Source organism: Amblyomma americanum, chromosome 1 (genome assembly GCF_052857255.1).
Source record: "Amblyomma americanum isolate KBUSLIRL-KWMA chromosome 1, ASM5285725v1, whole genome shotgun sequence".
NCBI classification, from domain to species: domain Eukaryota; kingdom Metazoa; phylum Arthropoda; class Arachnida; order Ixodida; family Ixodidae; genus Amblyomma; species Amblyomma americanum.
The window spans coordinates 129608951-129633912 of NC_135497.1; the positions used below are offsets into that span (position 1 = coordinate 129608951).

Consider the following 24962-nt stretch of genomic DNA (forward strand, 5'->3'; position numbering starts at 1 on the left):
GAGGGAGTGAAAGAAGAAAGGAAGAATGAGGTGCCGTAGTGGAGGGCTCCGGAATAATTTCGACCACCTGGGGATCTTTAACGTGCACTGACATCGCACAGCACACGGACGCCTTAGCGTTTTTCCGCAGACGACGCTTTTTCGCTGAGAACCGGCAGTGGCGCCATCTGTTTTCGGCAGCGGAAAGCGTAACGACTAGGCCGCCGAGCCGAGCGTTTCAAACAATATTCTTTGAAAGGTAAAGCCTCGTTAAATCAGTTGAAGCAGACGAAACGGCCGGAACGGTATATTCAAAGGGCCCGCGCTCCTTGCAACGCTCGCCTCGGCGGCCTAGTCGTAACGCTTTCCGCTGCCGAAAACAGATGGCGCCACTGCCGGTTCTCAGCGAAAAAGCGTCGTCTGCGGGTTTTGGCTCGCCGATCTCTCGTAGACGCTTACGTTTTCGCATCATGTGCGCCTGAACTAAGTAAGTACCATTGTCAAACTTGCTACGATACAAAAGTTACCATAATACGCAAGCTCTGTGTGCAGTTTCACCGCAAATGAGCCAGCGGTTGAGGCGGGGAAATTTTTGAATGTGTCAGCGTTAAAAACGCACAATGCTCTACTGGCTGTACCCTCAGCCATATCAGCCGTTACGACAACAGGCCCATCTGGTAGGTGCCTCGATAGCGCGCGCCCTCTACGCGCGCATCGAGGTGCCCTGCCAACTGTGTGACAGCAGCGCCACCGCATCTTGCTTACGGCACATGTGTCATTCGTCCATTTGTTCTGCTACCAGCTAGCAACATGGCGGCGAGCGTCGCGAAGCTGCATCTGATTCCAAATCGAAATCTTTTGGATGCAAAGTTTGAAAGTTATCGACTTTCGCTTGAGCCACTGCCCACCATACGGCAGTCATTCCAAGGAGGTAAGATAGGACAATTGTAATGTGTGTAGTAAAGTACCTCCAAGGGGTCCTCTTCTTTCTTACGTGCTAACTAGCTGTCCTTCTAAATGAAAGTGCTTATGCTGTTATTTTCAAACAGGCGTTCAGAAGGTTCACCTCGAAGATGATCAATACGGCTATCTCCATGTCCAAATGTCTGGATTTATCAACGCGCTCGTCGTGGATCCATGGGATGCCAATACCCTGTTTTTCATGTCCGAGGCCCACCACGTAATGTGGACGCACTTTTCACAAGTAAGTACGCCCGGCTGAAAATCAAAAGTTCTGGCTTCTTGAGCGTGGTTATCAAATATTCGTCCTGCTCATATTCTGTATTCATGTGTGCGCCGGAGGAATGAAGCTCACTTCATATTTAGCCTCATTTCTCTAAGCTCAGCGTATGTGAGTGGAGTGCAAGAGACGCACCAGTGCGTCTCTCTTTTAGTGTGGAGAAATTCAGTGTTTGCATGCGATTGTGTTGTTTTTGAGCGCGTTTGTTGTCACAGTGAACATGCAAAGTTAGCACGTGCGCTTTCTAACAGTGGAATATTTGACATTCCTTGCAACGGGAACGCTGCAAAAGAATTTTGTGAGACGCGCCCCGTGCGTCTCTCTTTTAGTGTGGAGAAATTCGGTGTTTTCATGCGATTTTGTTGTCACAGTGAACATGCAAAGTTAGTACGTGCGCTTTCTAACAGTGGAATATTTGACATTCCTTGCAACGGGAACGCTGCAAAAGAATTTTGTGAGAGACGCGCCCCGTGCGTCTCTCTTTTAGTGTGGAGAAATTCGGTGTTTTCATGCGATTTTGTTGTCACAGTGAACATGCAAAGTTAGTACGTGCGCTTTCTAACAGTGGAATATTTGACATTCCTTGCAACGGGAACGCTGCAAAAGAATTTTGTGAGAGACGCGCCCCGTGCGTCTCTCTTTTACTGTGGAGAAATTCAGTGTTTGCATGCGATTGTGTTGTTCTTGAGCGCGTTTGTTGTCACAGTGAACATGCAAAGTTAGTACGTGCGCTTTCTAACAGTGAATATTTGACATTCCTTGCAATGGGAACGCTGCAAAAGAATTTGTAGGAACAGAAGTAACACGCATCTGTCTCTCCCTCAAGCGATTATTTGTTCGCGTTTGATTATTTGTTCGCGTTTACGTTGTGCTTTTCCTGTCCTCTTTCATGTTTGTTTGCTTGCACTTATTGGTGAAAATTTCTGTGTGTGGGTGAAGTGTATATATTTTCTTTGTGAGGGTGGCGAGAAACCTTATATATTTTTTGAGGCAGAGTATACTACCGGCAGCAGGAATAGTCACTGGGCTGATATTCTCCCAGCACTTGCCTGTGATTGGCTGCTAAGGGTGATGTAAGAAGTTTTGTTTCGTGGCTTCTGTTTCTCTCAGCGCTGTTCATTTTGGTTGCAGCGAAGTATCAGACTGACAGGACATTTGTCGGTGGTCTAATATATAGTGCAGCTTGAGCTCCCTTTGCTCTTTTTGTGGCCTTTCTCAGCTGCTGGGAAATTTGAAATCCAATGTCCCATGCAGCTCAACAAAGCCAAAAGTGGAAGCAGTGAACTATGGTTTGTGCCAAGTGCAGCAAAAATTAACCGAATCTCCAGAGTAGTCCACAGGCTGAATGCATGTGCTTCGAAGTCATGGAAAGTGGCAGTACAAAAGAAATGAGGACGAAGATGTAGAAACATGGACGGCAGCTTGTCCTGTAGACCACTCCAAGATATTAACCCCAGTCTTGAGCTTACTAAATGAGCCCACCCGCTGTGTGCATTGTCCACCTTACTCATTGTTTTTTTCTGCTTCATTATTTATTGCTTTGAGTACGCTGCCAGTGCACTGTGCATAGTTAGATTTTTGGTATGCTGAAATTCCATGCTGTGATCTTATCGGGCTCTTTAAACTGTAAAACTGGGGCTCTCTGGCTAACAAAAAGACTGCTAGGAGCATATGATTATTCACAAATTTCGAGTAGCAAATCGAATATCCTCCTATTCAATTATTTGAACGAGTTAAATAGTGTGTCCAAAATTATTTGAAACAAATCAAATATGGTCTCAGTTTTTCAAATACTTTTTGAATATTTAGCACAAGGATCAAATAAGGCCTGCTATATTTTTCTTTGACGGCTGTACCAAAAAGAGGACCCACACTGATGCCGTGTGCCATGATCTATGCATGAGATGGAGGGTTCAGTGCCGTGACGTGGTCCATTCGTTTGGTGCCATTCATAATGCTCATACATGGTCTGTAAGACTGGAAACATGATGGAGCTCAGACAAGTTCACCAAACCCTGCCTTAATGCCCAATCTTGGAGCCTCAGAGGCTATGGTTCATACGTAGCAGTGACCTTTCTCATGTCCTGTGGTGTGGCTCTAGCTTGTTCTCTTTCATCATCAATAGCAAAAGGTAATTTGCCTATACATACACTTTGACGGTCATAGAGTTAATGTAGTGACTTTGCATTGTTGCCTCTTCATGGAGATCAGTGTTGCACCTGCCTTTTTAACAGCTATAGCTGTAACTCCATAAATTACAGCATTGTACTGCAGTGGCACCACTGCCACTTCAGTGTTTCGCACGATTGCTCGTTTTGTACAAATGTTTGCACAAGTCGCAAATATTAGTACAAAAGAGGAGTTTTTTTCAGAACGAGCCGTATCTACCTTGACAGAAACCAAGAAAAATGCAGAGGTATTTTATCCACAGCAACGCATGAAGCTGTTGCGTGACATGCTTTAAAATGCTAGTTATGTGTCCCATTTAATTTTGATAGTTTTTCAAAGGAAAGATATATGGGTGAACTCACAGTTGAATTTCACATAAATTTGGTACCAGGATTTGTTCCATTTCATATTCGATTTGGTTTGGAAAAAGCATATTCGCACACCCCTAAAGACTTTCTTAAAAAGATCGCCTAGATACATTCCTGCTTGCAGTTGCTTGCAGCCCAGGCAGCTGTCAAGTTTCTCTTCATGGAAATTTGTAATTAGATGTCACTGGAATTTACAGAAAGGGAGGTAGTAATTGGAGGTCACTTAATCACACCTTTGTCTGCACCTGGGCACAGCTGGTGATTTTGATAACAGGCTTTGACCTTTTGTGGTGACTACCTTCTGTTATTTGTGAAATGAGGGCCTAAGCCATAGACTCGAGTACTGTGCTTTCTTTATTTGACTGCATGGAAATCTGCCTTCTCTTTTTCTTCCACTTCGCTATCTGTTGTGGTGGCTCTGTGGCTTTGGTGTTCAGCTGTTGAGCCGAAGGTTGTGGGTTTAAATCCTGGCTATAGCAGCTGCATTTTGATGAAGGAGAAATGCAAGAATGCCTGTGTGCTGTGCAATGTCAGTGCATATTAAGGAACCCCATAGGACCGAAATTAGCCTAGAGCCTTGTGCTCAGCATCCCTCATAGCCCATGTTGAACCATTGGGACATTAATCCCCAATACTGCCTTTCTTCCACTTCGTACATATTAATTGATGGGATTGTAGTCTGAACTCGGAAGGAGGCCTGTGAGTGGTGTATTAGTCTAGAGAAGGATAGGGTGGAAAAAACTTATTAAAAGATTTTCTCTGAATTGGGGAAAGAAGTAAGGTCCTCTTCCTGGGTGGGGCCTTCAGTGTAAGGCTTCGTTGGTGGCCATGATTCGGCAAGTGTGTTCATTCAGCTATTGCTGGTTGGACAGCTTACTGCCGGACAGGGCAGCCTCCCAAGTGGAGGGTGTGGGGTGAGATAGGGAGGTTGCATACCGGGTGAAGCCAGGCAGGCCCAGACTGAAGGATAAAGTGTAGGTCAGGGGTCATGATATCTGGGACATCTATCATTGTACAGGGGGAGGAAAAATAGGTGTTTGTTATGAGGTTTGGGGTACGTTTGCATTTGTAATTGTTGCCATGCCGTGGCTTCGCTCTTAGTCAGTGGGTGTGGGGGGTAACACCTTATGTTTCGAGCATTCCCTTCATTTTAAGGCTATCTAAATATTTTTATTACTTCATCCTTAATAAAGATCCTGCCACCATTTCCTTTTGCAGTTTTCTAGTGTAAAAGGGTTTGGCATTTCTACTTTCTCATTGAATTTTTATCAGATTAAGTTTCCAGTAACTTGCTGTTCAGTGTTTCTTTGTTAAACACCCTTGTTGGGTATTTCCATACCCATAACCTGAACTACTAGAATGGTAACCATTTATGAAGTAGTCCTTTTTGAAGAGTGTTTTATTTTATAAATACACCAAAAAAATTATGGTTTAAAAGAAATCATAAAACTATAAATATTTTCTGCAAAAAATTCCGAGTGTGGGGAGTAAAATAAAGGAGACACAAATGAGCTCGGTGGTGCACTTGCTGAGCAATTGGATCTTAAACATGCCTAAAAAAAATTTAGGGGACACTTGAATATATTGCATGTTGAGATTAGAAAAGCATTAAAGTCTGAAGTCTGCTCAGCCTGCTTCTCCTCCATCATTGCTGCTCGCCGCTTGCGCTGAGCCTGTGCAGCCACCGCTACCCATCTTCAACAACATACCTCTGGAGTTGCCCTATCCGCTTGCAGGGATTTTCCACTACAGGAGGCACACGCAACGTTAATTCTGGCTCCATTCCAATCTGATGTGCACTGTCTAGACACATATGCACACAACCAAGTGCAGCAGCCTACTGCCACCGAGCCTGCCACCGCGCTTTGCCATGTCATGTGGCAAGTGCACCTGTCAACTACCAGTGCACCTGCAAATTCGGTCCTGTCACTTGGTCTTCTTATGTCACACACCCCATCGACCAGTCAGCAATCGGCCATATCACATGACCCTGTGACATCATCTCTGTCTCAACCATTCAGCGACTTTTATGATCAACCGAGCAGTGTTATGACTGTTATGACTAACGATTTGCCAACTCAGCCATGTCACGTGGTACCATGGTGCCTCACACCCTGCTGACTGATCAGTGCTCACCCTTGTCATGTGACCCTGTGATGTCATCACTGTCTCGACCAGTCACCGAACTTTACGACTAACCACACTGTGTTTTGTTCGTGATGAGGCTTCTAGTTCTATTGTGTTAATATATTAGAAGTGTAGGGCCTACCCTGTGCCCTTAAAGGAAGTCCGCATTAATTTATGAATGCTTGATGACAATATGCAGAAAGTGCGTATTGTCAGGATTTCCATTGGTGCTCTAGTGTGTTAGGCCGTGACAGTGCATCATCATTCATTTTTTCAGGAAACTCGCCTTCTGGAACCAAGGGTTGTCTGGAAAATTCCTGAGGCCAGCGGTGCATGTCGCACTGGTACTCTAGATTTCCCTCACGCTGAGTGGTGTCTCATTTCTGATGGGATGGGTACTATCTACATTCTCAACTCTCCTAGCCGGCCACAGGGGGAGCCTTGGCAGGTAAGTCTCAGCTGTATCTTTGTCTCATTTCCTCTTTTGTTGTGACCGTTGCACTTGCTCCGCAACTTCCTTATCAGCATCAATATGTATACAACATCACCCACTGTTGCGGCTCAGTGGCTTTGGCGTTTGGCTGCTGATCCGAAGGTCGGACAATCAAATCCCATCCACAGCAGCCGCATTTCGATGGAGGCAAGATACAAAAATGCGTGTGTGCTGTGCATGCTAAGGAACCCCACGTGGTCTAAATTAATCTGGAGCCCTCCACTACTGTGTCCCTCAGTCCATGTGGCACTCCAGGACGTTTCATTTCTAGAGATCTAAGCTGGAAAAATCATGTACTTAAAATTTGTTCAGCCGCTGAAAAGAAACTGATTTTTGCGCCGAAGATTAAAACTGGCCTCACAATCTGCCAAGTTAGCTGCCTATTTAACTTATGTGCGACCAACATTAGAATATGCCTGCATTATATGGGATCCTGTAGAAAGTAGTTTAATAAAGAAACTTGAAAGTGCCCAAAGAAGAGCAGCTCGATTTGTAATGTCCAGATATACGCGTACTGCTTTTGTAACAGAGATGCTGCGTCTTCTCAGCTTTCCACCTCTAGCCGAATGTCGCTGAATGACCAGACTAAAATTTTTATTTCAGTTCTCAAGAAATTCTTTCAATATCAATAGCTCCCATTACTTGGTTCCAAAACAACTTACACATCTGAGAGCAAGCAATGAATACTCTTACCAAACCCCGAACTCGCGCATTAATGTGTACGCTAATTATTACTTTCCGAGGACGATAGCAGAATGGAATGATTTACCATCATCTCTCTTACAGTCCAGTACATTAACAACGTTCGAAACAGCTGTCTCCATTTCACACTAAAAATTGTTTGTTGTTGTTTTTGTTTTTTGATTGTTTTTTTTTAATGTCATATGCCTAACCACTTTGTGATTACATCTCGCCTAAGATGAAGGCCGGGAATGTAGAAAAGTTTTCCTTTTTCCTTTTCGGTGGGAAATAACTGTACGTTTTTAAACTGAATGTTTATTAACACTACTACTGTAGAAAAAAAAGGGGGGGAAAACATTACGCTGCAAGAAATATGATTGTGTGGATGGCGAAGACTGCATTTTTGTATTTCTGTATAATGAAAAGGAAACCTCTTACGCCCCACCACTGTAATGGCCCCACGGCCAACAGTATTTGCAAATAAATGAACCCAACCATTTACTTCTTTTTTTTTTCTACTGGTGGGTATGCTTTATTTATTTAGGCTAAAAAGTAGACATTCATTTCTCTGGAGCCAAGAAGGTAATATTTACTAAAGTTCATTCATTTGTTAATCAACACAGTTTCTACTGTGTTGATTAACACAGAACTCTTTTCACAGATTTATAGATTTCACAGAACTATCAGAGTTCTGTGAAAAGGTGAAAAAAAAATGCTTTAAAAAAAACTCGTAAATAGCATAAAAGGCTGCATTGCTAATATATGTGAGAAGAATTTTTGTTGTATTGTTAGATGCTGTGTCATCATGGTCATATAGCTGAATATTTCCTCTTCTTTTGACAGCTATGTTACACACACCGCCTCGAATGGAGCCGCCCAGGTACCATTCTTCTGACGAGTGCTCACAGCAACTTTCCTAGTAGCCAGCAAATGGAGTGCCTTCTGGCCTACATAAGCCGGCCTCAAGACGTTCAGGGTAGCGTCAGCATTCCTGAAACCACTGTGCACTTTTTGTGTGTCCTGGAATGGCTGACATTTACGTGCAGTGAGTACATTTTTTTTTTTCGGCCTGGACTTTACTTTGCATGTGTTTTCATCACAGAAAAGAAAATGCTCAATTTTTTTTTAGTTTGAAGTGTGTTCATCTCAGGCTTGAGTCAAGTATTTGGCAGGCAGAGGTTAGAAATGAAGTGGTTATTTAATGTCTGGTTTTTCACAGTTTTTTTTTTTTCTGACCTGTTCTCATTTTTAATACTTGTTTGATTTGGAGTTGTCCAGTTTTTGCAGGATGTGGCACATATATACTGGCACCTGTCGTAGTTTCATCAGCATTATGTATAGGTCTCTGTCTGGCCTTGACACGCAGTGAATCCTTAGTAGATCATTGGGAGATTCCAGTTTGGTTATCGTTACATCTAAAAGCCACCTCTTCCTGCTTATTGTGCCCTTTTGATCGTTATCCAGAAAGTGCTCATTATATTTTTAGCTGCAAGATGACGTATTGAGATTATGATATGAGTGTCTGTGCTATATGTAACCAGAGGCAGCTGGCTTAAGCTCTGAATTAGATTGCAGCCATTCTCGCTGGTATGTGTATGATTCAGCTGATGGCTTACTTGAGGCAGCCAAGTAGCCACCTGAGAATAGGGATTTAGGTTGGGTGTTCTACCAAAGCTGAGTGCCTTAAGCGCAGCTGGCAAAGGACAGAGTTTATCGGAGAGACATGGGAGGGGCCTTTGCCCTGCAGTGGGTGGGGTCAGGCTGATGATGACGATCATGATGCTCCAATGTTGCATGCCATGAGGATGCCTGATTGGCATGAGCGTTTGGGTTTACTGTCAAAAAGCATCTGCCTCTGTGTTACAAAGACACTGTCATGGCAGTGCAAAGACAGTTCCAGTATTTCCTTCTCAGTCACCATTACTGCACTGCAAGGCAGCTTGAGGCCCCACTATACTCTGGTTCTTCACGTAACCTGGCTGCATCTTATTTTTTATGTCACTAGACGAAAGATGAGTTTTTACTGCAACAAAAGCAGCTGTAGTGATGTCCAAGCTGCGGGGAATGAGTGACCTTCAAATCAGTCAAGTGTGAGTTGTGTGGGTGTGTGGGGAGGCAATGTGTATTTACAGTCGTGGTCAAGCATCTTTAGTCCGCTGTGACCATAGCTGGAGATGCGCACTGCTATTGCAACGCTACTGTCGCATGGCTGATTGTCGGTGACAAGGATAAAGGAAGTGAGTGGGGCGTCATGCTTGCTCTGGGATAGTAGCAGCATGCTCCGGGATAGTAGCACTTATCTTTGACTGCTACAGTGTCTCTTCAAACTGCCTGCGTGTTTGCCTCATATTGGCCACCGAAGGCCACTTTCTGCAATTAAGTTTTAGAAATGTGGTGGCTGGGCATCCATTACTCTACTCTAAAAATGAATGTACAATTTTGTAAAAATACGATAATTTGGGAGGTGCGGTAGTTATGCGGGTAAAATTTACGTTGTGGTCATTCAAAGTTTCCTAAAATTTGGATGCACTAGCATAATAAACGCATCCATCACATTGATCATTAAATTTTAGGAAACATTAAACACATAATGGATGCATTTTCATAATAAACGCATGCAAGCATGCATTGCATGTGCCCAGGCATGCTTTAGTTCCCAATTTCTCATCACCCTTTTTTTTTTTGCTCCCTCTGTTTCATACTCATTTACTGTGACTCATGCAGGACTTTAGTATACCTGTTGTTAGCAAGCAAACAAGAAAAGCTCCTGTACAGAATACCAAGTACTGGCACCTACATTTTTATTCTGTGCAAAATTGATACAGAATACAGCATTGGTACCACGTGAGTTTTCTGTATGGGAATACTGATGAAGCCTAACAAGCCTGCTGAACCTCATGCTTAATCTGGTAGTAATTCAATTACATGTGGTTGGAAAAAAATCTATACACAGAGCACAGCTGTGGGGTAAAGCATCGCGAACACTTCACAGACACAGCAATGGTGCATGGCCTTTATAAAGTGTGGTGGGAACCACGAGAGAAATGGAGTAGCTGTAAAAATGTCTAGGAGCGGTTTCTGATCACTGATGGCTCTGATACAGATCACATTTGGAAAATCTTGCTGCTGGCGGTCAACAAGGGCTGACCTGTCATACTTGCACATAGTATCTTGAAACTTCGATGAGTATCTTTTATTGGTAGATAAAGAACAGCTTATTATGGAAGCCACGTAATGATGAGGACTACACCATATTTGCAAAGAAGTTCATTTGAACACATGTTTTTCGCTGTAACAGCGTGCACCAACACAGCATTGTGTCTTGATTTTGTGGTTTGTGAAAGCAGTTCATAATAGCATTTTCATAATCATTGCTTTGGCTGGCATTCACTTCGTTACTGGCTTTGCAGTCATATAGCAAATCAGCAGTTTATTATGGTAGCAGATCACAGTATGCTGGAGTGCTTACTTGCTAACTAATGACAGTTATGGCCCCGCTGCGGTGACTGAGTGGTTATGGCACTTGGCTGCTGACCCGAAAGACGCGGGTTCGATCCCGGCCACAGTGGTCAAATTTCGATGGAAGTGAAATTCTAGAGGTCCATGTACTGTGCGATTTCAGTGCACATTAAAGAACCCCAGTTGGACCGCTTCACTATGACGTATCTCATAGCCCAAGTCACTTTGGGACGTTAAACCACCATAATCCAAACCTAATGACAGTTATGCGAAAGAAAACTTTGTTTCTGCTTATAATATACTAACAGTCTCTTTTCTTCATTTCTTGACCACAAAATGGAGTGCTGATTGCAGTGGGATGCTTTTTTAAATTGTGCAAGCAACAAAGAAGCGAGCGGCCTTAGCCATCTTGCTTTTACTGGTTGCAGTGAACAGCCAGCACTTAGACTCCATTTGTCAGTGAAAGCCTTGAGGAATCAAGGAATTTGAAGTGGCCAGTGGAATAAATGTTTTGCCTAGATAGAAAGGCAGTTTTGTTTGTTACTGTTCGCATGTTGAGCAGATTTTGCTGAAAGCACTTTTGCTTGCTGCATCATCTTTGTCTTTTTATTGTACAGCCGAACCCCGCTACAATGAACGTCGCTTCAACGAAATATTTCAAATTCCCCATCAGCTCGCTATAGAAAGTAATGGAACAGATTTTTCATCACATCGAACCATTTTTGGGGTGCGTTTCCGCTTCGACGAAATTTTTGCTATGTGAAGCTGGGTTTAAAAATCTATCTTACAATAAAACAAGCATATTGCCGCCCATCTGTGTACTTCCGTAGGCCCACGCTCCTTTGTTTCACTAAACTTTTGCTGGAGCCAGTTGATCTACTCATTCAAATGCACATGAAGGCCGCCATTGCTTGGTGGTGATGATAATTGGGCTGGCTGCCTTGCGACAAGGCACGGATGCAAGCTCCCGTTTTCTTCCAAGCCAGAGCCGCAACCAATCCGTCGCCAAAGGACGCAGCAGCCTGGCAACAGCAGCAGCGCGTTTGCCCTAGTTTTTTTCACTCGTGCTTGTGCACTGCAATCGACACGAGCATGGCGGCTTTGTCTAGGAAGTGGAAGTTCCTTTCTCCCGGGAGCTGAGTGATGAAGCCATAATTGAGGGCGTTTGCTACAGCGACACATCATCGGATGATATCAACGCAGAAGATTTAGCACCACCATCTGCACTATAAGTGATGGAAGCATTTGATGTGCCCCGCAGATTTATTGGTGCTCATGATGACGACGTCGCGATGCAACTGCTCACAGAGTGCGAAAGTCATGCCACGGCACTCGTGGAAAAAAAAAAGCAGAAGAAGCTGACCGACTTCTTTGGAAATATAGATGATGTTTTGGGACTATGTTGTCCAACCTGACAGTGTTTTTGGGCTGTTTTCGCTTCAACGAAATTTTTCGCGCACCCCGTCAGTTTCGTTGTACCGAGGTTCAACTTTACCTCTAAAATGCTCTTTCATAAAAATTTTAGTGGTTATTTTTTTGTAAAACAAGCTGACATTTCGAATTATTGGTGGATACTGAACCACCGTGTTGTTATAGGAAGCATTTATGTCTTGTATGCTGCTTTTACTGCAGAATCCTGATATTTTTTCTGTATCGGATGGCACCTTAGTAAATTATTTGCCATATTGCTGCTTATAATGTATCTTTCTCAGAATTTACTGCATCAGTGAAACATTGAGTAAATCCGGTTTCCTTCGTGTTGAGAGGCGAACTAGATAGCAATTTCCGTGAGGTGCATTGAGCTGTTTGAATACTTGATATGAATACTTAATATTGACACGAGGATTGGAAGTAGTAGAAGAAAGAGATCGCAGCCTCTAGAAGTAGACGACGCTGAAGTGTAGGTCCGTTTCTCTGGTGCCCTCGTTCAGCCGCTGCAGTTCCTTTTCAGTGTAACAACTGTTACAATATATGTTTTGTGTGTCACATTGCCCACATTTTTTCCCATGCTTCATGGCTGTATGCTCACATCTTCAAAGGGCTCTTAATGCGCATTTACACTAGCCTGTTGAGTGTGCTTCAGTCTCTCTGCACATGGTCTCCGCACCTGAAAAGGCTATTCTGTTCATGTAGTGTCCAATGGCGAAGGTGGCCTGTGGAGCGTCAAGCGGCACCGCCGGCTTGTTGGTGCTTCCATTCCAAAGTATGTGTCATTTGACACCCATGGGAATGCCTTGTGCCTGGCATCAGAGAAGAGTTTCAGTTTTGTCTATGACTCATGCAAGGCAGAAGTGGGTCATGAGGTGGAAGAGACAAAGGGTGGCAAACGTGAGTATGCTGCGGGTGCACTTAATGAAATAAGTTCATATTAGTTTCTCCACATTCATCAGCACACTTAATTTGAGTGCACCTTTTCATTCTTGCTGCTTGAAGAGCTTCAGTTTTACAGTGCAGGTATTGTGCGTAATCTGCCTGGTCCTGTTGATGCAAATGCCAGTGTTTGCTTTTACAGATGGCAGATCTTTTATCACTCATACAGTTGCATGACACGTATCCAGGTTATGTGGGACAGCAGCTGTACATGGTGGCCATTTGACTCTCTTAATCCTTTGTTGCATGGCATCTACTATTGTGCATGCAACTTTTCAAACTTTTTTTTCGAAGCGGCTAAGGTCTTTTCACAAAGTCAGTGATGCCAGCTACATTTGAAAATCCCTGCTGGTAGGGCCTTTTTGCACCTATAAAAAATGCTTTTCAAAAACAAGAATTAAAGATGGACGTCATGGAGTTTTACGGTGCTCCCAGGAAGTGCTGTCTGGTGCTGTAACTTTTTCTTCCCTCACGCTATGGGATGTTTTACTAAAGGACGCTGTAGATACGTTTTCATTGTAGAAACAGCTTCTGGAAATAATTGTGCATAAATATATATTTAATTTTTTTAAGAACATGGCTGGATTTCCGTGAGCTTGGAAGTGTGTGGCATGCTTGAATTCCTGAAGTTTTAGAGCCATTCATGTTATTTTTGTGAAATAGGGGGTTCCAGTATACACGCACAAATTTTGAGATTTTTCTCCATAGTAGAACATAATGCTTATCTTAAAGAGTTAAACTTTCAGAAGTTTTGAGGTCACTTGTGATTAGAACATTTGCCGAGCCACGTGGGGGGAACTTTTATTGCTCTCGTGGCACTCTAGAAAACATAGGAAGGGCTTTTCTTGTCACCTGAAGCTTTTGTAGTTCTGGGAGTATAGCAGGGGCTTGTTGTGTGACTAAGCAACTGTTTGGACACAAAGTGGCATGGGAACTCCTTTTTTATTTTTTCAACCCAGATTAATTAATCGAACATGGAGTTGTGTTCGTGAGCACTTTTCCTGCTCCATGTGCATGGTGTTAAAGGGGCCTTGAGGCACTTCTTTGTCAGTCTTGAGGGACACCTTGAAGAGTGCGGAGCACCTTATGAGCAGTAATTTCTCAAAGTATTTCCTAAATGTGCAACAGTGGCAGAGAAAAATATATGTATATATTGTTTGGCTGTTTCCATTTTCTTCAGCTTTTTTCCTCACTCTTCTCTATTGAGCTGCACCTCCAGAAACCTGCCCCACTTATTGAGGGCACAGCCAATTGCCATTTCCCATAGCAGCACATTTAATAAGTCTAACACAAAGGCCAGAGACACAAATGGACAAAACGATGTGCTCCTCAAGTGTGCACCACAATGCCGGCTACTGTCTTCATTTGGAAGGGCTCTACACTACGTGGGAACATGCAACTCTATCAGTTAAATGTGTTAACTCGCTGTGACCATAGGCTTGCACATTAAGCAGCACCCACATGAAATGTATCAGTTCCTTTTTTTTTTTTTGATAGTGCAGTGGCATGATGGTTCAAAGAGCCCCCTCGTATGCAGGAAGTGTGGGATTCGATCCCAAGTGTTGCTGGATGCCCAGCAGTTTTCCAGTGGGTACAAGCTTTCCCCTGATCTGATGCTTGGCTTCCCTCGAGTGAAATGGTCGGGAAAATCAATCATTTACACACCTCATGTAGAGCAAGAACCTTAGCCTTTTTTTGGCCAAGCTGCCCTTGCGCCATTGAAAGCCAACTCATTGTTATCATGATTTTTGTTTTCGTTGCGAGTAGGTATTGGACATGTAATCTCGGTATAATGGTGTGAAACCTGATTTGCTCCAAGATGTGAGAATTACTTTGTTTATTGCAATCAACTTCATTTTCCTTGGTGAAAAGCTCTAATAATGCATTATGTTGCCAGGTGCCCAGGCAAACACAGCTGGTGTTTATTTTGCATGGGCATGCCATGATGAGTCATAACAGAGAACGCACCAAGGGCATGCAGATCATCGGGGTTAACACTTCCTACTGAGTTTCACATGAGTGAAAAACATCACTGGACCATTTAAATTCTCTTCCATGTTCATTTCACTAATAGCTGCATTTTTGAGTTCATTGCCTGCACAGTAGAATCCAACCTAAGTGTTTTTCAATCCGTGTTCATTAATTGTACTTACGGGTTGGACTTTTCAGTTTAAACTGGAAAAAAAAAGTATGCTGAGTTCAACTTTCGAAACCGCGGCAGCTGCGTTTTTATGGAGGAAAAACGCTAAGGCACCACGGCACTGCAACATGCGGGAGCATAGTTCAAGGTTAAAGATCCCCAGGTGGTCGAAATTATTCCGGAGCCCTCCACTACGGCACCTATTCTTCCTTTCTTCTTTCACTCCCTCCTTTATCCCTTCCTTACGGCGCGGTTCAGGTGTCCAATGATATGAGACAGATACTGCCCCATTTCCTTTCCCAAAAAAACCAATTATTAAATTCAGTTTTAAAGGACTGGAGACGCCAAATTTTTGCTTGCATGTTTTCGTCTTTCAAACGATGTATTAGTATACATGAAGCAGCCCATGGTATTCACATACGGCCTTTATATAATTTATAATTGGATTTTTTCTTGGCGCTGTTTCAATTTCAGCTTCATCAACCGAACGATGGCTGTGACCTGCAGTTGTGGGTCATGTGAGGCACGAAAAAACGGCAATATTGCTGCTGATACGTCATCTGTTGTAAGGCTGGTTTAAGTGCTGTAGTGAGTTGAAACTACGTATCAGCGTTTATATTGCTGTTTTTCTGTGCCTCACGTGGCCTAAACTTCAACTACACATCACAGGCATCATTTGGTGGATGAAACCGAAACAGCATGAGAGAAGAAATTCAATTCTAATTTATTTAGTTGTCATAGACGAATACCACATAGTGAGCCATGTATTCTGATCTGATGTATAACGCATCATTTGCAGAGAACACGCAAAAAAATTAGGTGTTTCTAGTCCTTTAACCAAAACAGGTCGGTATTCTTGACATACACGCTACAACTAGCTGGCTATCGAGTTACACTCAGTCAGAAGCGGAAATGAACAAACTGTGGAAGCCAGAAGCATGATGGGACGGTGTGCCATTGGGTTCAGTAGTCCAATGTGTGTTTTGAGGGACTGCTCTGCTACCTTACATGCCTCTGCAGGCTCATTGCCTGCTATCATAGCACTGTTCACTGTTATCACCTGCTTTGGGCAGTTGCTTAGTTAAGCTGCTTTCTCCATTGCATGTAAGGTTGCTAGAAACCATGTATAAGCATCACGAAAAAGATGTCATGTTCAGGGTACCACGGATGTTAAGCGACAGTTCCATCACTGTGGTCAACATGCAGACCAGGTGGTGCCCCGTCCTCCCACTCGACCTGCAACCTGCTTTTTACTGAAAGATTTTGGATTGGATATCTGTAGAACAGCAGGTTTTATCAACTTGACATATTTTTTTAGCAGTGGTGATATATGACTGTTTGTGTAAAGATTTAAAATATCATAAAATCAGGTCAGCGTGCCAATTTGTTTGCTTGTATATGATTACGCTTCCTTGTATGCTTCAATGCAAACACCTTTTTCCTCGCGTATCTTTCTTTAGCTCAAGATCCTCCGCTCTACTACTTCATTCAGACTGCTGAAGATATTAGAGTTTTTTTCCGGTTGAATGAGGCGAGCCCAAAGCAGCCCAAGGCCAAAATTGATGGTAAAACAATCACTGTTACCATTGATGGTGAGATGGTTTTGAGGGGTGAATTTCCTCACACAGTAAAAAGTGACAGCAGTTTCAGCACTCAAGGCGATAAGTAAGCATGTTTCCTCCTCTTCTGTAATGTGTGCCAAGTTACCATAGTGACTAAATTGATTTCCAAGTGTTTTGTTTTTGTGGAGCCATAAAATATGTCTCTTACAAGCATATGTAGCATGTTTTTCTTTTTTTTTGTTTACTGGTAACCATAAGTGACTATCTTAGGCTGCATTTTAGGCTTGGTTTGGCATAAGAGGCCTATCATTGCTATGAAACATCCTGCCTTGCCCGACGGTCTGGTCGCATGCGTGTTCAAGGAAGTTTTTTTTTTTTTGCCACCTGTTGGGTAGCAAAGTGTGGAGAGTTTTTGAGTGCAAGATTTTTGGTGTATTTGTGCCTTTTTGTATAGGTAGCTCACTGATGCATATAAACATGCTTTCTGAAGCAATGAATGTGGGTGCTATCCCTGTGGTGTTGCTGTTCAAAAGAAGCTTTTGCAAATTTAATGGAAGTCTTTGTTTTCTTCGGAGAGCTGTATCTAATCACAGCAGTGCACCCACTTCGTGCAGCCAGAGCACAGTTAAGACAGTGAATAGTCTGCACTCCTTTGAAGTTGCAAGTTTAAGCAAGACACCTATATACTGGTTGGGGTAGTACAGGGTGTCTGTCAGTATTTGAGTACTATTAGTCAGTACATAGGCATCAAGGTAGGTTTCTTTTATTATGATAGTTATTAAGTTGTCTTCATGTTCTCATTCAACCTGTTCTCTTAATTTTGCAAAGCTTTTACCCTTCACACTGAAGATTGCCGTGAAAAATATCAACACTTGTTGACCTACAAAAATACCTTTCAAAGTTCTACTTAATATCGGCTTCCAAAATGAAGACAATGCATAACTCTAGTGGGAACTAGGACCCAAATATCCTTATTCAATAAAATGCCCAAATTACTTATGTTTCATCATGATAATGGAAAGGGTTAAAAACTTGTTACCAATATATACTCCCACACTTTTGAAGCTAATAACCTTAAAAGCTTATTTTGACTTTGAGGTCAGCTTATTTGGAAAAAATGCAGTGAGTAATTTCTAGACAGTATTATAAGTTGGATAAGTTGCCTTGAAGTTGTCATGCGTGTCATGTGTCATGTTATTTCATGAAAGATTATGCATGGAAATTTATGTTCTACAGAAAATGGTGGTCATAATGGAAAAGCAGCGAATGATTTACCTCTGGCGGTTTTCATCTTCAGGCTTGAAATCCGCCTTTTGAAGGCTGAGCGTGGAGTGGTGTGGCATGAAGTGGTTGTTGGTGACAGCAGAGGTGAAGAAGTTATTGATCCTGCTTTTGTGGAAGAAATTCATGCCCGTTTGGCACATCTTACTTCGGATAGTGAGGCAAGTAGTTACTTTCGCACCTTTTATTATTTATTTTGCCTTGTTGACATAGGTGTGTGCTAGCTGCCATTTCTTTGCCGTCAATGTTGTGTTACTGTAGAGGCATTGTGGGAGATCGAGTATTTCAGTAAAGTATTTCAGTAACACACATTGTGAAAAAAAAAATAATTTCTTGTTTTGTAACATATATATTTACAGTAGTCCTTTTTTATGAAATTATCTTTGGAATTCCATCAACTTTCACTATGCATTACTGATGCTGCCTTGGTCTGCTGGATTCAGTGTTTTTTCTGATTGGAACATGAACATGTCAGTGTCTTTTTCTGCCAACTGCATACAAACACTTCTGTTCTTGCTTCTTTTCTGTTGCAGGAACAATAGCTGCTTTGTGTGTCACCAATACTTCCTCATTTATTTTTAACCAGGTTACTCAGATGTTTGTACAGTGCTGTTACCAGAACGTTTAGCTAAAAGTGCCAAGCATTAATGAGTGAGGGGGCATTATCCACGCCACTATATTCACAGGGATTTTCACATTCTTTGGTACCGATTGTTTTGATTTGTTGCATGTGTTTTCATTTCTCAAGTTCCACTTACCAAGTATGCATAGGCTATCACAGCTGTCTGCAGAATTTTATCCATTTTCTTTTTGTAACGCCTGCCACGGTGGCTCAGTGGCTCTGGTTTTGATAATTCCAAAGTCACGGTATCACATACTGTCCATAATGCCTATTTCAATGGAAATGAAACGCAAAAGCACCCATGTGCTGTGTGATGTCAGTGCACATTAAAGAACCTCAGGTAGTCAAGATTATCCTGAAGCCCAGCATCCCTCATAGCCCGTGAGCAGCTTTGGGACATGAAGTCCTGCGTACAGTGCCATCTTTTAGTATCTGCCTGTGCAAAACATTATACAGTAGCCGACGGGTAATTCGAACTCTAATAATTGGAACCTGTAGGATATTTCGGACCTCGATAAGGCACCGTCAGTCACCCCGTAGAAGCGCATACATATTCACGACGGATATTTCGGACTTCAAAAGTCCAAAAGTTAGGTTTTTCGGACTAATTTCAGTCGCCTGCTGGCCAAATTCGGCCATCTTATCGGCTTTTCGCCGGTGCAAAAGCCGCCATCTTGGATTGAGGTGGATTTGCTCTGCAGTTGGATTGGCATGACATGATTTCAGTACCTCATTTTTGCTAGTAGAGGTCCCTGCGATCTCTGCCACTTCGAGGTGGCAGTCAGAGTATCATCACCGTCAACTTGCTTTTGTCGCCAACGTTGTCGCGGGCAGTTAGCACTTGTGTCCTATATGTTGAAAATTGGTTGTTGGGGGAAGGAAATTGCGCAGTAGCTATCTCACTCGGCAGACACCTGAACCGCAAATTAAGTGAAGGGATAAAGGAGGGACTGAAAGAAGAAAGGAAGGAAGAGGTGCCATAGTGGAGGGCTCCGGAATAATTTCGACCACCTTGGGATCATTAACGTGCACTGACATCACACAGCACACAGGTGCCTTTGCGTTTCGCCTCCATCGAAACGCTACCACTGTGGTCGGGTTCGAACCTGGGTACTCCGGATCAATAGCCGAGCGACCTAACCACTGAGCCACCGCGGTGGGTCCCATGCGATCGTCATTCGCCATTTCGTCACATGGGTTTCTCTGACCGCGTCGACCTAGTGGCGCTCAGTCTTCACGAAGTTACATCCGTTCACCGTTTTGTGATTGCGTCCGGCGGTTCCGCTGCTTTGAACGAACGAAAAGTGCCTAGTCTTTGCATGCGTTTGACGAGCGGTGGGGTGTACACTTGGGTTGTGGACAACATGGCCCCGCCGGTGCCGCCGGGTCCGTCAAAGAAGCGTGGGAAGTATTCAATTAAATGCTGTGACCTTGCTGTTTGGCGTGTACAGTGAAAGCACAACTTTGGCGCAAGTACAGGCGCAAATCGTCGCCAGCAAGAGAAATTTTCCGCAAGGAAAAATCAGTGACATTATTAGGCCGATTTCATCTGAATAAAGTGTTGTTTTTTTTTTACTTTACGGATTTTTCGAACTGTTCGATTGTTCGGACCATTTTTCGGGTCCCTTCGAGTCTGAAAAATCGGTCGGCAACTGTATAGTAGAACCTCGATTATAAGGCTTTCAAGGGACCGCGCGAAACCATCGGATAATTGAAATTCTCACGTAAGTGATGCATTCGCGTAATTAACATGTCTGCCACTCTGGGTTTCGAAAATTGAAGTTCTTTTCCCCGCGCGTTATAAAAGTGCCCATTTTCATTCTGTGAGAATTAGTTTTGAGACCGTGCACGGGCAGGCTTTCCAGTGTTGAAGTGGTGGCTTTAGCCTATAGGCGCGTGAGCGCTTCCGTCCCTGCATGTACTTCCTCTAGAACCGCTATCACTCTGCGGCAGCAGGCAACAGTGTCTGTACTATAGCAATTCGCATCATAAAGGAAAAGAAATGCAGTCTTTGCCTGTGACTCGAATGTGCCAGCGCTTTCTGTAGTGATGTGCAGCCTGCCAGGTGACATTTATGGCTAGCTCAGTGTCGCTAGGCCTAATGTGCTCCCCTCTGAAGCCGCAGTGGAAAGCGCTTTCAAACTATCTTGTTACCGCCTCTACAATGACTTTGTGCTGGTATGAACATACAGTTGATTTCCATAACTCCTTCGTCAGCGAAGCACACAGAAAAACGGGCCAGGCAAGCCGCCTTGCACCGACGGCTGCAGGTCACACCCCCGAGTCCGAGCTGTCAACAGAACCACCATTACAATCTGTCGTGCTCTCGATCGCATCGTTGCGCGCAAATCTCTGTCTTTATTCCAGTCTGGAACCAACTTGGTTGATGTCACACCTGCCAATAAAGGGCTCCACCAGCATCTCTCATTCCGGACAGTTCCCACCGGCCATTTTACGAAGCGGGGTTTACATATTTTTTCATCGTTTAATCGAGGCTTTTTATGCATTATCTTTATGGGACATTCACCGGGCCCGCTCCAGTTCATCGTAAAATCGGGTCATTGCATGAATGGGGGATGCATAATCGAGGTTCCACTGTAGAGCCTTCTATAGCAGTGCTTGTTGAACTTCTTGTAAATGCTTGTGCACAGTAGCTGGTGCATTGATTTCACTGTATCATAGATAGAATAACAGGACAGAAATCTTTCAGCAGGTTGCTGGATCAGAGAAACCGAGCTTCAACTACCAAGAGCTGGATGAATGTGACAACACAACCGAGTATTTTACATTCACGAGGCTGTGTGGCGACTCTCACCGAGCGACTCATCAGGTTTGTCCTGCCCTTGATTTTTTTTAAGGTGAAAGCAATACTATATCTTTTTAGGCCTGTGAGCCTTTATCAAATCTTTAGATAGAGAGAAAACTAATAAATGTGTCAGAGGTTCGAGTCACTGGTTTATGTTTATACGTTGAACCTGGAGATTGATGCTGTATGGTGGTTATTTAACACACAAGGTAATGTGGGCCACCAAGAGTGGCCATAGTGTTGGGTAGAGTGCATTAGGAGTTCCTGGCTCTCTCACGAATAAGGCACATGGGGAGTGGGGAGTAGGGTGTAGATGCTCGCACGGAAGTATAGGGGTGGCTCAGTGGCATGTTATAATATTAACGTGTTATTTGAGCTGGAAACATTATTTCTGCATACTTTTTTCTCTATGTGCTTTATTTTCTTTGCACACATGCATAACCAGCTTGACGAAAACTTAGCTACTTTTAGGACCTTCTTTTTCCTTTCATGCCTGTCAACTCTAAAACTGTCACTGTTCTGGGTAAACAGCTGCTTATTGGAGTTCTGTGCAGCCAACTACTTTTTGGAGACTCATTCTGTCATGTTTATCCTTTTTCTCTGGGACGCATCAGATCAACCTGAGTGGCCATCAGTGGTTATTCAGTGTGCGTTCTTCAGCTGATCTTATGCCAGCCCTTTGTCTTCGACATGATGTGGATGGTCTTGTCTGGCAACCCCGCAATGTGATGGCTGAGGGAGATGCTGACTCGTTTCGTGTGGAGCATGTGGCCACCTTCAATGCATTTGGTTACGTGCAGGCATCAAAGCAAGACCGCAAGTTTGTGGTACGCAAATTTTCTTTCTTGATTTTTGGTCAGCACGAGTGCGAAGCCTGTGGAGCCTTGCTGAAGCAACTCCTTTTGTGGTGCATGTGCATTAGTAAAACCTTGTAATATATGCCTGTGTATGCCAACGAGCCAGAATAATTTAATGTTCCTCAGACACAGGAACAGCAAGACTAGTTCTAAAAGGGAAAAAGAAATGACCAGCGATGCACCAGTTAGCGTCTGAAAGTGGCGCGGCTTAGTTCGGACGGCTCGCAGTTATGCGCAACGAACAGCCGCCACCGCCACTAGCTGGCAGCAAAGCTCAGAAACCGAAACTATGCAGACAGGATATTTTTTGGCCTAGCCTTAGGGGCCCTCTGATAATTGCCACACCTGCCATTACATGCAAGTCAGAGATGCATGGGCTACAATGCACCGTACAGTGGGTGCGATTTGTGCATTAATGCTTGCCCTGCTGGTGACACCTTGACTCTGCCCCCCTTCGAGAACCCTAGTTGAAATTGCACAAGTGGGCTTCCTCGCAAGTCATAATTGACCAAAATGAGATAGTTTAGCTAATACTAGATGAGTTGTGAAGGCGACAGGATGAGTGAGTGTTATTAAGTGGGGACGTTAAGTAACACTTCGCGTTGTGACTGACCGAAGCAGGTGGTCAGCCATCTTGTTATCATAAAGTGTGTTATGTGGGAAGCCCACTTGTGCAATTTCGCACGAGGTCAAAGCCCAGCAGCATCTGAAAATCACTGGCCCACGTGATAAACAATTGTGAAGAAAGTTAAGGAGGCACCTTTGTAATCTGTTCCTGACAATTTAAACTCGATCTTCAGATTTATTCAAATTCATATTTATGAAAGTCTGCGGTATTCAGTCACTTCTGAGTATTCAGCAGTTTTTGATTGCTCAGAAATTCTCGAATATCCATTTCTCGAGTCGAAATATGAACAAAATAACAAACATATTCCATTTGTATTCAAATTTTTGGATATTGCATGCTCCTAGCCATAACTAATTGAGGGCCCTGCAATTTTTGCAAATTTTGCATGTGTTTAGAACTTCCTTTTTTTTTGTCTGCTGCAGCATCAAAGGGCACCGAGGTCATAGTTATTATTTTCAAACTACTTGCATTATGTGCAAATTTTTGTGCAATCTCTTAAAAGTTTAAAGCCTCCCCCCTTTGAGAGAGGCTGCTCTTCTGTCATTTGAAGATTTGTAGTCAGCCATAGCTAGAAGCAAATCCAGACTTTCTGCTGTTGAAAACACATGAGCTCTGTAAAACAGTCCCCCCACGTTTTATATGCATGCAAACATGGATGAAACTGTAGTTTTGTTCTGATCTGTAATAGTTACTCCTATCATTTTAAGTGAAAGCAGCATATCTGTAGCTGAGCTGGGAATTTTGAAACAAGCAGGCCTTTTTTCACGTGTGTGTGTGTGTGTGCGTACATGTGTGCGTGCATGCACGTGTGTGTGTGCGTGTGCATGCGCATGATAGCTCAGGGCTTTTGATACTTAGGTGCTGAAACCCAAAGCCGTAAGTCGATCCGGTAGACTTCAATGCGGATGAAATGCAAAAATACCTGTGTGATGTGCAATGGATGTGCATGTTGAAAAACTTCAAGCAGTTGAAATTTACCCGGAACCTTCCACGGCGCCCCTCATAGCTAATGTGCAGCTTCGGGAAATACTATGCAATACAAAATAAAAGGAGCACTTATATAAGTAGTATTACGTGCACTCACTGTAAAAATGTGCCAAGGCACTGTTTCTTTTTTTTTTTGGTTCCAAGCTGTCATGATGAGATCAAAGTTTGCTCTGTTCTGCTGCATTGTGTCAGTCTTCTTTTCTCTGAGGTGTTACTTTGTTACTTGGAGGTCAGCATTTTAAAAGCTTGGGGCAGTATGTTGTGGTCTGCGCCGCAGCCATCATTTCAACAAAATGTTATCTCTTTAGTTGTCAGGATAGTAGCAGACGTAATGCACTCACTGGCCAAGTCAAAAGGCATAAATTTAAACTTCTTAACCTCACAGAAAAACTATCCTATCCTTTTTGACTTGGCAATGACTGATTGCAGATTATGGCAGATGTGCTGTCTCACAGTCATTTTAGGCAGTGCTGATACCGGCTTACTGATGTGGAAGCTTGCATGTATGTGGTAGGTGTCTAGCATGGAGCTTAGTCCCGCATGTAATTAGCATTTTTTTCTTGGACCTCTCTTTTTTGGCCCTTTATCAGGCAGCATCACCAGACTTCAGCTTTGCAGCCGTGTGCAATGCTGTGCGGCACGTGTACCTGTACCGGCAGCCTGAAACAATTGGGAACAGCCAGGAGCTCCGCAATCGTAAAACAGGTCGAGAAGTGTCCACTATTGCTAAACAGCACGTCATCAGCCTGGATCAATGTGATAGCATTCTGGGTATGGTGACCAACCGACGCTGCATCTTTGTTTTGAGCCCCGGTGCTCTGTATGCTGTCAAGGTGCCTTCTTCATAGTCATTTTCAGCAATTGTCATGTTTCATTGTTCACAGAATAAATACAAACATGTGGCATGCTTTCATGGAATTGCCCCCTGTTTTCTTGTCACGTGTATAGGAACGAAGTGCTATAATGTGGAGCCAGCTGTGCAAAAACTGATTTGATTTTAATATCTACCGCAGCGGTGGCCTAGTCATGAACATCCGCCTCGCATGCGGGAGGCGCGGGGTTCGATCCCCAGTGCTGCCGGGTACTCACCGGTGCACTGGTGATACAGTGGGTACAAGTTTTCCCCTGCCTGGTGCTTGGCTTCTTTAGGGTGAAATACTTGTGAATTGGGTCTTTGACGCAACCTTGAGAAA

At 43.5% G+C, this 24962-nt stretch overlaps 1 protein-coding gene across 2 annotated transcripts; it reads left to right on the forward strand.

Annotated features, from left to right (window-relative positions):
* Positions 1–752: 752 nt before the first annotated feature.
* On the forward strand, positions 753–24687 carry LOC144113669 (nudC domain-containing protein 1). Of its 2 annotated transcripts, none has more exons than XM_077646887.1 (10): positions 753–910; positions 1029–1183; positions 6161–6331; positions 7901–8102; positions 12650–12844; positions 16487–16691; positions 17886–18030; positions 21202–21321; positions 21912–22124; positions 24360–24687. In XM_077646887.1, exons 1-10 carry the CDS (start codon positions 790–792, stop codon positions 24615–24617), a joined length of 1785 nt encoding a protein of 594 aa, XP_077503013.1. In that variant the 5' UTR covers positions 753–789; the 3' UTR covers positions 24618–24687. The 2 variants fall into 2 exon arrangements, with proteins under 2 accessions (XP_077503013.1, XP_077503014.1); XM_077646888.1 differs by having other exon boundaries at positions 21205–21321.
* The last annotated feature ends 275 nt before the right edge of the window (positions 24688–24962 follow it).

Coding starts and splice junctions, on each gene's coding strand:
- LOC144113669 (XM_077646887.1), top strand. CDS start 790: ATGGCGGCGAGCGTCGCGAAGCTGCATCTGATTCCAAATCGAAATCTT. Junction 911..1,028: donor ACGGCAGTCATTCCAAGGAG/GTAAGATAGGAC, acceptor ATTTTCAAACAG/GCGTTCAGAAGGTTCACCTC. Junction 16,692..17,885: donor TTCAGCACTCAAGGCGATAA/GTAAGCATGTTT, acceptor TTTCATCTTCAG/GCTTGAAATCCGCCTTTTGA.